Here is a 14,472-nt window from a genome sequence, read left to right as displayed (position 1 = left end):
AGGTCGTCAGTCCCACCTGGGGCATTAAAGGGCTTCCAGGAAGAGCGCCATCTTCTGCTCCTTCCAAAACAGGCCTCCCAGCTGCTTAGCGGGCATTTCTCATGCGAGCCAAGCCGAGTAGCTCCGTAAGAATCTGTAATCCACTTACCTCCAAAGTGAACTCTCAGTCACGCTCCCCAGGTTGAAGTCGTACAGCTTCGTCAGGATAAGTATAACCTGCGAGGGGGATAAGGAGGAGGGCAGAGGAGAGGAATGAAAGAGGGGAAAAAAAGGAAGCTTACTTTAGTTTGTGTAACAATATACAGTGCATCTCAAATCACCCAGAGGAGGACTTAGTAGTCATCCATTGAGTTGAGGGGTATTATAGGATCAAGCAAGAGAAAAACATATTAATTTAACGTAGCCTTGTAACTGGTAGCATTTATTTTAATCCCGAAGATGCTTTGCATTTGAAATAAAACACGCCACAAGGAATTAACTGGGTATCTACAGCTGTTTCTCTGTATCTGCCCTTCACAGTCGGGCACAGGCCGGCTGGCTCTGTTTTCTAGCATGGCCACCTGGAGATCAGAGGATGGGCTTGCTTTTGATCTGGAGATGACTCGAACTTCCAAACTTGGACTAAAAGGGGAAGAAGGAAGTAGGCCTGATTCTGTCTACAGAGCAGTTCAAAGAGACTTTGTATTTCCGTTACTAGGGCCTCAGCAGCCACAAATACTTGAATAGTAGGCAAACCCAGTCCCCAACATCCTCTGATGCCATCTGCCATCTACCACGCAGCATCTGTCCCCACCAAGGAGTTAGCAGGTCATTGGACTGCACTGGACCCCAGGACCACTTTCCTAACTCCAGCTGAAATCATGAAGCCCAGAGGAAGTTGTACCTGTCAGAGAACTGGAGCTGCCTGTTAGCAGTTTGTTGAAATGATCTTGGGCTGGTCGCTCTGGTCCCATGCCCTTTAAAATTCTCCAGCTGGAGACTCAGATATCAGACATTTCCCCGCCTGCCCCTCATGTGCCTGGACATAGCTTAGGCAAACTCCATACCTACAAAGGTGCTAAGCACATGCACCTGAATCGATTTTAATCAAAATGCAGGTGCCTAATATACAGCATCAGCCTGCACGCATGATAATCCAGTTACACATAATTGTGTTTATCTAAATTTAATGCACAACTCATTTTACTTTTCTCAGCTCCTTCCCATTCCACAATTTAACTTCCTCCAGTTCATTTGCACCGCAGTCATTAAACTCTTTCCAAGATAATGAATTTCTGCTACCAAGATGGGGCTTTCCCAATTCTAGGCATCCATTTAAGATTAAAGAAAAATAATCAGCCATTATACTGAACATTTTTATGGCATTTAACTGACGACAAAACACTCCCTTTGATATTTATTCTCATCTAGCACCCCATGAGGTCAGTCAGCTCCATTTCCATTTCTTTAATGTAAACTAAGAAAAGAATTAGAACCAAGGATGTGACTCATTATAAGTCAAAGAATGTCCAGGGCAAGGTTGGTTTGGGACATTCAGCTTTTCTGCAGGGCTCTTACTGGAGGACTCATAGGTCTCCTCTGTGATTGCATCCTGTGATGAAGGTGATGGGTTGGCAAGAAATAGTGAAGCCAAGAAAGACATCGATGGCATGATATCTGCAGAATAGTAAAATCTACCAAACCACCTGTCCTATTAGCATAGCACAGCAGCAAGGAGTGTGCATTACATGCAAAGAATTGCTCGCCACAGTTACCCAGTGATCCTTGCCTCTCCCATTCATGGTACGTTTCCTCATTTATTAAATTCAGGGCCTAATAAAGGGAAGAGACTTATCCATATCCTCCCCAACCAAATTTCTGGCAATGTTTTATTGAATTAATAAACACACATACTTGCATACAATAGACTTCTCTTCATTTTACTTTCTTTTAACTACAAAGTCATTCTCACGGTCAGTACACAAAAGCAAAGCTGGCTATATGCAAGCCATCTCAAATTCCGGACAGACTCAAAACTATGCTCTTCTAGGAATAGGTCAGCACACGCATCTAGAGCTCTATAGACACAAGTCAGAACATTTCATTTCCTCCCAACATCCAGCCTGCAGGAACATCAAACAACCTCCAGAAGTGCAAAATCCATACCAAGAAAAGAAAGAGATCTTGGCAGTAAAAGACCCACTTAATTACTAGAGTTTCTAACAGATACCTGGGTCTGGAAAACCCTTCTAAGAACTCAGAGCCATCCTCATTCTATCAGTCTATTTACCCAATGCTTGAACCACTCTCTTTCCTTTCCTCCCTCCAGCTTGTCTGTCTCTAATATGTTTCTTGTGCATCTTATCTCATTTTGATATTTGTTTGTTAGAGGATCCAGACAGACACACCCTTCCAAACCTTTATAAATATTATTTCTGCCTTCATGGTATATACTTTCAATTCTGCCTCTCAGTTCATGCACTTTCTTGGTTAAAAATCTTTACTGGCTCCCTCGCCTGAGGATGAAACCCCGACTCCTTAGCCTGGTATGTAAGGCGTTCCACAGACCAGCTCCTCCAACCATTTCCCCCCAGTTTTCAAGAAACCATCCTCTATTTGAGCAATCCAAGTTTCTCAAGGTGCTGCAAATAATCCAAACCCACTCTCACATCTCTGCTTTCTTTCTTTCATGCTGTATAACTGTATCATTGCCTGTGCCCACTTGCGCATGCCTGCCTCTTGTCCAAGAAACAGCTAGAAACCCGCTTTCTTCAGGCAGCCTCCCAGGACTATGCCCGCCATCAGAGTTATTCCTCTTTGAAGTCTTGCTGTGCTTAAAACAAAATTATATAATTTGCTTCTTAGTTAAACATTATCTTGATGACATCAGGATGTCACATGAGTTAACTTCTCAACTAGATTCTGAACAACTTGAGGAAGGGTTCATGTTTTCTACCTCTTTCTCCCTAGCAGACAGACCCAGCACATCAAAGGCTCCTAAAAATAATCATTTTTAAGTCAATGAAACATAATGGTGTCTGAGTGGTAAATCTGTCTTCAGAAGGAGATGGTATTAATCTAGTCTATCACCCTCATTTTATAGGTGAGGAAACTGAGGCAGGGAGAGAGGAAATGACTCAAATTAAAGTCCCAATAATGTGCAATCTTGACCAAATTCCCATGGTACTGTTCTTCCTACATGAGTAAGAGTGGAGCCTAAAAGTCAGATTCCCTGGTCTCACTCCCAGCGAGTTTGACTTAGTGGGTACGGGGCAGTATCCAGAAACCATGTGGTGATTAGAGGACCACAATCTGAGAAACATTTCATCATACAATGATTCTTCTTCCAATTCTGTTCTGAAATGACACCACCCTTCTACCTTGCTGAGACCTGAACCTAGAAAAGCATCTGTTCCTTTAAATTGGACTTAACCTAACAAAGAAAGTAGGCAGTAAGAGAGTATGGGAGGACATTTCAGCAAAGTCACCTCTATGTTCCCCAAAGGAAAGGTCCCAACACTGAGAATTGGGGACTAGAAGCTTCCTTTCCCCTGGAACCACCACAGAAGGCCAATGACAGAGCAATGAAGAGATGATCATCTGACATTAAACCTTAAGACATTCTGTGCCAAGCAAAAAAAAACAAAGACCCAAAGAAAGCCTGCCCATGCCTTGCTTCTCTCACCATTCAGAGCCTTCCAAAGGTTACCAGGTAGGATGCAATTACAAGGGCAAGAAAACTAAAAGCACATGCAGTAAACCCAGCTATCGAGCCCCAGGCTGCTGGGCGAGTACTCAGAATAGAAAGCAAAGGTGCGCATGTGCCTCTGGAATCACCAGTGGAAGGATGTGGTGTGTAAGAAGAGGAAAAGACCCGAAACAAAACCTGACTTGACTCGCCTCCAGCAGGGGCCCCCAGATGAGAGTGAACACTCAAATTTAAAGAACAAAAAGCAGGGAGAAAACATTAATTGTATCCCTAGGATGTGCTAAATACTATGCTGGATGTTCCTCAAGCCCCACAACAAACTTTGAGACTGAGCAAGTGTTATGAAATATCCCCATTTTACAGATGAGGAACCTGAGTCCTAAGAGCTAAGCAAATTGCCCCCTACGTACGGAATTAGCAAGGAACAGAGCCAGCTTTCCTAGGCAATACTATGTGACTCAACCACGCTGTTCGTCTCTAATGCAATGCTCTTCCATTAGGCAAATGTTTCTCTGAGCTCTCTGTGTGCAAGGCAATGAGTAAGAAGACAGGGAAGAAAAATTTGGCCTCAAATAGTGTATCACTCATTCGTGGAGTCCATGAATAGTGACTGAGTATCGCTTACATAAATTAGCAAGGTACCTGCTAAACTCCACCAAGAAAATCAGGGAGGAATCCAGAGCTCAAAGCCCAAGGGCGACGATAACTTCTGACTTCTTTGTTCTTGGAGGAAAAAATAGGAAACAGGTATGTGTAATAAGAAAAGGACTAGACAAATTGTTGGGAGACCCAGGTTTGTCAGTGAGCTTTGTCAAATAAGTATCTTTTTGACCTAATTGGCTACAATCCTAGAGAGATTTTAGACAGCATGAGAAATAAAAATTAATTAGAATAATTCATGAATAAATAGCATTCTCTCTTAATATAAGCTATACACATATAGACACACACAAAGTAGTAAAGAAATCCCTCAATACATATTTGAGAGTATATGTAAATATAGCTGGGAAAGCTCATATACATTTATAAAAATTTATATACATATACACATATATGCACATCTATACATATATTCACACACATAACCTAAAATTACCATCTGATATCTTCTCTGAAATAACACTGTTCACACATCTCATATAGCTTTTAACACATTGGGTTAATGTGACTTCTCCATATATTTATCTTGTCTGTTAGATTGTAACCTCTTTGAGGTCACAAATCAGATCTCATTCGACTCTGCTTCCCCAATACTCAGCACAACTCCTGCCATATGATTAAGTACTAGACAAGGTCCATCAAATGAATTATAAATGTATGACAAAAAAAAAAAAAGAAGGAATGAGATGATAACTATGTGAAAGAGGTACAGATAATGTACTATAAGAGTTAAAAAGAAGACGCAATTAAGTCCAGAAAATGGGATCAGCAGTCTTCATGAAGGAGAGATTCCATGATCTGGGACTTAAAGCGCAGTAAGAAAATGGATAAATGAAACCAACTCCCCCTCCCTCCCCTTCCTTCCTTCCTTCCTTCCTTCCTTCCTTCCTTCCTTCCTTCCTTCCTTCCTTCCTTCCTTCCTTTCCTTCTCTTTTCCTCTTCCCTTTTCTCAACTTGGAGACACAGTCAGACTGTGCCATGGTGGGAAGGGAGGCACAAAGGACAATGGATCAACACAGGAAGGACAGAGGAAGCTGACCTTATGGTCAACTACAGGCTAATAAAAAGTTTTATAAGAAGGTGGTGACAGTGAGGGACAATATTATGAGACTTAATTATGTATATATAGATTAATATGTATTAAGGGACTATATTTAATAATGTAAATGTAACAAGGCAACAAAAAGGGGCATGGCTGGCCTCTTACAAAATAAATTGCTGCTGCTTTTGTTCACCATCCATCCCTAATTTTCTTGTTCACGGGCATCTATTGTCTCCTGCTGCCAGATACTCAGGCCAGCCCTCAGTTAACTCCCTGATCTATAGACACACACAATGCCAATACCTATTGTCTTTACTTCTCATTTTTCCCTTCTATCTTTCATTTTTCTGGAGCATAAGATTCTTGGTGACAAAGTAAGCAAAAGAGAAATGATTTCTGTCCTCGTAAAATATACAGTCTTCCTTAACCTACCTTCCAGGAGTATATTTGAACGAAAAAGTCCAAGTCACTGGCAGGGTTGGGGTGAGTGATATTTGGGAGTAAGGGAGCTATACTCACCCACTTCCTGAGCAAGAGGATATATCCACACTCTGAACTGCAAAGAAAGAAGTTTCAGTCCCTAGTCCACCTGAGAATCCAAATTTCCCAGGTCTAAATTCACTTATCCCCTTGGGTCCAGCCGTTTGCCTTCTGGATGGGGCTGGTGTGGCAGCGTGGAAAGGACAGAGTGCTCGCAATGAGGGGGCTGAGCTCTAAACTCAGTCTAACCATATGTGACTGTGTGAACCTGAGCAACTTATTTACGTTTTCAGAATTTGCTCCAATTTCCTAAAATGGGGATAATGACACATTTCCCCCTGCCAACCTCCCAGGGTTGTTGATTCAAATCAAATAAGGGAAGCTGACCCGCTTTATAAGCTGTTCTATGCAAATATGAGTTATTAGTATAATAATTATTCTTCAGGAGACAAGGGTTCTATGTAATCCTTATTTGGTGAGAGGGAAAGGGGAAATTCGGATTCGAGAGTTGCTAAGCTCCTTTTAAAAAAATGTCCATACAGTCTAGACTCCAGTGGCAATACAGGAGGCTGCAAATCGGACCCAGAGTGTTCACCTGGCTCCTGAACTCAGCTTTGGAAGAACGGCAGGAGGCCGTGGGGAAATCCTGTCCTCTGAAAGGATAATGCATAATCTGCAAATTCATAAATCACTAGGATGCTCTCACCCGTGAGCACATTCAGTGAAGTGAGGACCTTTAATGCCTGTAAAATTTTACTCTGAAGGAAAATTACTTTAGTTCATTAAACCCTCCTGAAATATTGGTGCCTTTAAATCATGGGGTTCTCTGTACGTGCCCCTCCGGTATCCCTCCCCCGCCTCCCACCACTTCATTCTGGCCCTTAACTGATAGTTTGTTGTTTCCAGCCGATTGGAATAGGGACAGTGGCTTTCTTTACCAAAGCAGCTGACAATGATAACATAGCAAGGATGCTTTACATACTGCTTGGAGATGGTCTACAAGAGTACATCTTTTAGTTTCAGCAGAGTCTGAATCCAGGGTCCTCCTTCGGTCTCTGGGAGATGTACCCAAGAACCAGAAGTTCAACATTTTTAGTCCACGGCTCAACCAATCCCCAGTACAAGACTGTCTGGGTACAACTGGGTATCCAGAACTGTGGTAGGTGTGTGCCAAATTCAGAATAATATAGACATGCTCCCTGCCCATCATGAGTTTACAATCCAGTTGAAAGGACAAGGAAATAGTTCAAGAGATAACAAGTTTGTCATATACGATGCAGAGATTTTCACAAAACTGTTGTCCCCTTCTCAGGCTGTTTAAAGGACATTATCATTAACTCTGTGGCTCAAGATAAAACCTCAGCATCTCCCTTGATTCCTCATTCCACACACAGCAAGATAAACACTAAGTCTTCTGCAATGTGTGGCTGTCCACTGTATCATCCAATTTCAGGTCCCCATAATTTTTTCATTCACTCACTAACCAAATGTGTACGGAATGCTTCCTGTTTGCCAAGCGCTGTGGATTCAACAGTGAAGAAAATGAACCAGCTTCTTTGCCCTCATAAAGTTTACATTTCGGCAGGGAGATAAACAAATAAGTAGGTAAATGACATAGTAGTCAGATGGTGGTGAGTGCTGTGGGAGAAAAAAGTGAACAGAAGGAGAAGAGTAAGTGCTAATACACAGAAGTGGTCAGGCGTAAGTAGGCTGCAGCCGTAAATAAGAAGCCCAGGGAAGTCCGAAAGAAATTGACTCTCATGCAAAACCCTGAATGAGGTGAAGGGATTAAGGCCTGTGGCTATCTAGGTAATAAATATTACCAGCGGAGGAAGCAGCAAATACAAATATCCTCAGGTAGGAGTGTGCCTGGCACATTCAAGAAACAGTAAGAAGGTCAATGAGGCCGCATCTGAGAGGGAGTAGACAGTGATGAGGACAGGGAGATACTGGGAGACTTTGATCTTGCTGGAACTTGTGAACCATGTAAAGGCTCTGGCTCTTGTTGAGTGAGACAAGAAGCTGCTGGAGGATTTTAACAGAGGACTTACGTTTTAATAGGATCGCCATATTTGCTGTAGTAAGAAAGGCAGTATGGGGACAAGAGTAAACTAGGATCTTGTTTTAATCATCCAGGTGAATCATGGTACGGGTTAGACCAGAGCAACAGCAGTTGACAGGAAAAGAGATGTGATGTGACAATAATTGAAGGTAGAGCCAATAAGAGTTGCTGACAAATTGGATATAGGGTATGAATAAAAGAAAAGAGTCAAGAATAACCCTCAGAGTTTGGGATTAGTCAATTGGAGGTACAGAGTTGCCATTATATAAAATGAAGACTTTAGGAGATGGCAGTTTAGAGTAAAGATTACAAGCTTAGCTTTGTACATGGAGTTTGAGGAGCCCAAGAGAATTCAAATGGAGAAGTCAAATGGTCAGCTGGATAAATAAGTCTGGAGTTCAGGGAAAAGAGTCTAGGACAGAAATATCAATATTGTCAGTGATTAGACGATATTTAAAGACATGAGACTAGAATAGATCATCAAGAGATGAAGTGTGCACAGCATAGAGCTATGAGGATAGAAAGCTGGGGCATTTCAGCATTTGGAGACCAGAGAATTGAAGGAGAGAAGCCAGTTTGTGTTTGGACCTTTCAATATTGGCTCAGTGGACATTTGCGTCCTGTGTGAAAGCTCACCAAATGGTATTTACTACAGAAGAGATGTTCAATGATTGAAAGACAAGATGGCCTTCTGTAAAGTCTTTAAGCCTCTTTCCCCAGCTCCCCCTGTGTTTGCTCTGTGGGCTCCTGTGTAAAGTGGCCGCTGCAGCAGAGACAGAGGCTTTGCCTAGACTTGGCATGGACTTCCTTTCACCAAGGCTGATGCAGATATTATCACTGCTGAGTTTTCAACCTGCCAACATCAGAAAACAATGCTGAGACCCCGCTATGGTATCTGGTGGCAGATTGGTTATGTTTCACTCCTCCCATGACATGGAGCAATTTCTTCTCATTGGAATTGCTTTCCCTGCCTGCAGTGATTATGCTAGAATCAAAATCTTTCAATTTCAGAATGCCTTATTCACTGTCATGGTATCCCACACAACATTACTTCTAACAAAGGAGCTCATTTCACAGCAAATGAAGTGCAGTAATGGGCATGTCTGTGGAATTCACTGGTCTTACCACAAACTTCATCACCCAGAAGCAGTTGGTCTGCTACAATGGTTGACTGGATTTTCAAAGACTCAATGACAGGACTAGCCTGGAGCCAACACTCTGAGGTTGTGGTGCTACCCTCCAGGATGTGGATTTGACCAGTATGTGGTCAAAATATAAAGGTCTAAGATGCAAAGGCAAAAGTGAGAAAAAGAAGCAAAGAGCTCATAGTACCCAATAAGCCATCATATAATATTTTCTTCATCTCCCCACAACCTTGGGCACTGTCAAAAGAGAAATCTTGGTTCCCAAGGAGGACATTGTCACCAGCACACAAAACACCTGTTCCATTGAACTGACTGCTTCACCAACAGAAAAAGATGGGGTTACTTGTGAATAGGGGATGGAAATGAATTCTCCTAGCAGCTAAAGGGGTGACTGTTATGTTTATTTACCCTTGGCCCACGTTCTTGCCTATGTATTGGAGGTAACCAGAACTCTGACAATTCTACTTCTAAGACTCACCTGTCATCTATCCAGCTTCTGATTTGATTCTGCCAATTCGAGGGGGGTGGCACTCACGAGGACCAGTGGAAAAGGGAAAAGCTACTCTCTTCATATGTCTGTTTTCTGGTGACAACACAACGGCAGCGATAGAGCAGCTGGTAGCAACCTCAGTGGTGCTGGGTCTCAGTGACGAGAAGTGCAGGCTCTTGGGTTGCTGCTGATGGAGCTCAGAATACACAGCAGGGATCTGCGTGACAGAAATCCTTGGCTTCTTGTACTATCTTTTTCTCGTCTGTGCAGGGGTATAATAGTGTCTGCAATTACCAGTCTTTGAGCAACTCTGCCTTTCTCTTTCTTGCTCCTCCAGCCTTTACAGGACTCTTGTAATCAATTCTTGTATTCAATGTCTTCCTCTTAGAAATACCTAGAGTCAGAGACCCTCACTGACGCGAAATGGTCTATGAGATTAAAGGAAACCCAGGAGAGGGTTCTCGAAGCCGAGTAAAAAAAAAAGTATTTCAAGGAGGAAGGAATTCTCAGCTGTGTGAAAAGCTGCTGACAGTTCATGTACAAGAAAGATTTAAAATGGACCATTGGACATAGCTACTAGATGACTGTAAAAGCCTTCAAAATAACTAGTTCACTGAATTTCTGATCTTCGTCCCTCTTCCATTCTTACACCAGAACGACTTTTCTAAAGCAGAGGCTGAATCCTGTTACCTACTGCCAAATAATCTCTAGTGGCTTCACACTGCCTTTAAGATCAACTCCAAATTCCTCGCCATGGCATGACAGATCTTTCTCAACCTGGCCCCAATTGACGTTTTAACCCTCTTCTAGAGCCACTTCCCAAAAATGACATCGAAACTCCAGCCACACCAGAATACCAATTTTCCTCCCTGTTCCCTACTCCCATTACATTAGCACAAGCTCTTTCCTCTCTTCTGAGAGCCCTTCTCCCATTCTCCACCCGAGGATCTCCTTTTCATTCTGCAAGGTCCACCTCAAAGATCATCAACACTCTGATGTCTCTCTCACCTGTCCTCCAAGAAAGAACTGATTCCCCCCTAATTTATATTCCCCTAACATGTACATATTTCTAATTATGCTTCCCACCAGATTATAATTTTCTATTTGCATATGTATCTCCGCAATTAATTGATGTGCTCCTTCAGAACAGACGCCTTATTTTTCTCATTATTATATTACGAGAGTATTATTATTCTCTTCCTTAACATGGTAACTATTAACCAACAGAAGTACAACACGTTTATTGAATTGAAAGCGTTGCCATAGGCATTCAAAGAAGAAGAAGATGAGTCTGAGTTGGGGTGATGCCCTCATTAGAGAATGAGAGGTGTAAGTGAGACCACAAGAGATGGGGGTAGGGTAGCCCACTTCTTTGTGGAGTATTTTGTAAACTTCTTCAAGGTTGTCTCTTTCTTAAATGAGCTGGGCTGCCATCTCTACAGAAGGGAGAATTCAAAGCGGCTTTTGAAACGACTTCGAGAATATCGTCTACAAGCAGGTAAGAGAGTACGACAACACAAGGACAGGGAGGGAAGCTGGTGAAAGCGACCTTCTAAAATATGACTGTGTAAGTTTTCAAGAGCTTGTATTCTCTAGGGACTTCTAGAGAGGACAAAGGCATACACCGATACTTGATGAAATGTAAGTTTAAAAACACGCTGGATCCATGCACAAAAGCAAGATTTTATTGAGTAGAGTAGTCTAGATAAGAGAAGAACAAACATAGAAAGGGCAGAGGTGGGAACGCAATATATACTGAGCACCTCTAAGTGCCTAGAGCCATGCTTGGTGCTCTATGTTCATTACAGAGATAATGGGCAAACCCACAGTGAAAGGTAGACAGCATCACTTGCATTGTCAAGATGAGGAAACTGCCCAGGTCATGTGGCTAGGGAGAGGTAGGAACCAGCGCCCGAACACAGGTTTGCCTATTTCTGCGTGATCCAAGGAAGGAATAAGAGATACAGTAATTAATAAGCACGAGTCATCCTTATTTAAAACAGGGCCATTGTTTAGAAAGTACTTTGCAGAATTTGGTACTGTATAAGGTAAGTGACAGATCAAGGAAATGGAAATGCAGTGTTGTTGAAACAAGGAGCTTGTGAAAAATGGCTTTTGAATAGTGGGGGGTTTGTTCTGGTTTTGTGTAACGAGCCATTAAAAATGAATTAAAAATCCATTCACTCTCATTCCCTAAGGGACTTTGAAAATGAGAGAGACAGCCATCTCTTGGAAACAGTTAGGTAGCACTCAATTCAGTAACAAGGTCAGAACCAAATGACCCCAGAATTCTCACCAATGTCTATGCCATGATGACAGCTCATCAGAACTAGGGTTAATTAGCTCCAAAGGTGTACCATTAATTAAAGGTCTGAGCTCCTACCTTCCTACCTATCAGTCCTTCCATCCAACCACCACTGTGAGGAGGAGGCCAAAGGCAGAAAGAGATGTGAGCAGATGAAAGATAAAATGTTGGCTCCAAAGCCACTAGAGTGACGCTTCCAGAGATAATCATCAACACCGAGGAAACATAAACAATCAGTTGAAAAAGAGCAAAAGCCCTAAGTCAGACAGTCTTGGCATGGAATCCAGGTTTTGTCACTTACTCTCATGTGACCTTAGGCAAGGCGCTTGTTACCCTGTGGAGACTCAGTGTCCTCATCTGGAAAATGAAGCCAATGTCTTTCCCTTCACTGTATTGTGAGGATTAGATAAAAGATATCTTCTAGCAGGTACATAGTGAGCCCTCAACATATATATTAGGTCGCTTCCATCCCCAGTCTCTGATCAACCCAGGTCATTTACTACCCGAGTAGGAAAATGCAATGTCTCTAAGAGAGAATATGTCACTTCTTTTGTGATGACAACTTGAAGCTCACAAAATAAAGAGCTACCTCTCCAGACCTCTCACTGATGTAGAGGTAAAAGCCTAGAGTATTCCCTGAGTGCTCATGTTTGCTTTGTGTGGACATGCATTGATAGCCTTAGCAATGGGAAGATCACAGGTCCATCAAGTTCATTTTTCCTGGTGTGTGATTCTACCCACTTGTCTCATTACATTTCAGTCTGTCTCTGCTGCTCCCATCTACAGACATACATACTCCCCTTCCTTCTGCTGCTCCTGTCAGGGGCATCATTCCCTCTTGTGTCTCAGGTGCTGAAAGAGCTCTCGGGCAGGCCATTTTAGCTTCTAACCCCGGTGTATTTTCTGGGGATTGGCAATTCCCCAGACCGGAAGTAGCTTCCAACCTGAACTGCTTTAAATGAAATAGAAGGAGGGATTTGATTAGATTGTAAGATGCCTCAGGGCAAACACACCTGTCTTATTTGTCACTATACCTTCAGCACCTGGGGCAGTATCCAGCACATCCCAGATCCCCCAGACACAAGGGTGAAGTAGATGACCTATCACTCAATCTATAATCTGGCATTTATCACAACATATCTCCCATTCGACCCTACAAATCAGTACAAAGTCTCTCTATGGCAACACACTATGTTAAATACTGTGAAGGATGGAGGGCTGAGAGACACAAAATTTCTGACTTAAGGCCCTTTCAGGGCAACAAGAGAGATATACGTTTGTACGGCTACATTCAGTGAAAGTCAGAATCGGTCTGACTCATACCAGATTGGCTGGAGACATTCCACCTTTTGTCTCATGTGAGCTTCACAGTAACCCTGCAAAGTTGACATGATAAAAAAAAAAAAAATTAAATTAAAAAAAATTTGATTTCCTAACTGGGATAAAGGAAAGGATTACCCTACATGAGAATTTTTTACATAAGATGATATTTGATCTGGCTCATAGTAAGTAGTGAAGAAGGCAAAGGACTCTTTAGGCTAAGGAAGCAACATTAAAAACAAACAAACAAACAAACAAACAAACGAAAAACACAATTGGGCTGAAGTTGCCTGATACATTCCAGCAGCAGAGGCTGGTTTGCTGAGGCTAAAGCTTCAGGTGCATAGAGAAGATGGAGACTCAGACTGGAGTCAGATAATAATGGTTTTAAATGCCAATTTTGTCAATTTCCTATTGTTGCTGTAATAGGTTACTACAAATATAGTAGTTGAAAATAATGCAAATGTGTTGTCTTACAGTTTGGGGAATTAGAAGCCCAAATAAGCGTTAATGGCTAAAATCAAGGTGTCAGCTGGCTGTGTTCCCACCTTCTCTCTGGAGGCTCTAGGAGAGAATCTGTTTTCTTGTCTTTTCCAGCTTCTCGAGGCTGTACCTATTCTTTGCCTGATGGCCGCCATCCATCTTTGAAGCCAGCAATAGCTGGTCAAGTCTTTCTCACATTGCCTGACTGATTCTTCTGCCTCCATCTTCCCCATTTAAGGATCCTTCTGATTACACTGGGGACAGCCAGATAACTCTGGATAATCCTTTTCTTTATTTCCCCTCCACCATTTAACCTGACATAGTCAAAGAAGGGATCAGGACATGGACATCTTTGGGAGGCCGCTACTCTGCCTACCACACCGGATTAAAGAGTTTTCACTCTACTCAGTAAATATCACAAAGATGTCTAATGTGCTTGAGCAGGTGAATGATTCACCAGCGCAAGTATTTTAAGAACAAAACTGTCCAGAGTATGAAGGATAGTTCAATGAAGATGAAAAACAAGGGCTCCAGTCAAGATAGCAGAGTAGGTAAATTCTGTGCTTGCCTCCTCTCAAGACCACATCAAAATTACAACTAACCTACAGAACAACCATCATTGAGAATCGCCTGCACTATAGCTAAACTCAAGTCCTAAAGCCAAGGACATACAAAAGAAGCCACATCAAGTCTAGTAGAAAAGGTGCAGATGCCAAATGGCCTGGTCGCATACCTGCATGTGGAGGTTGAGAATCAGGAGGGATGTTTCAGCTGCAGAGGTCCCCACAGAGAAGTGA

General features: G+C 42.4%; 1 protein-coding gene across 3 annotated transcripts in view; it reads right to left on the bottom strand.

Moving 5' to 3' along the window:
* The window catches only part of SORCS3 (sortilin related VPS10 domain containing receptor 3), a 513,788-nt gene that overhangs the window by 346,448 nt on the left and 152,868 nt on the right, over positions 1–14,472 (bottom strand). For all 3 annotated transcript variants that reach the window (XM_016144038.2, XM_036222121.1, XM_036222120.1), the window contains exon 2: positions 149–216. In XM_016144038.2, coding sequence (XP_015999524.2) covers positions 149–216 — 68 coding nt within the window. The remainder of the gene's footprint in view (positions 1–148; positions 217–14,472) is intronic.

Source organism: Rousettus aegyptiacus, unplaced genomic scaffold (genome assembly GCF_014176215.1).
Source record: "Rousettus aegyptiacus isolate mRouAeg1 unplaced genomic scaffold, mRouAeg1.p scaffold_m13_p_6, whole genome shotgun sequence".
NCBI lineage: Eukaryota > Metazoa > Chordata > Mammalia > Chiroptera > Pteropodidae > Rousettus > Rousettus aegyptiacus.
Note: the sequence above shows the minus strand (reverse complement) of the source record. Positions and strands in the feature narration are given on the sequence as shown.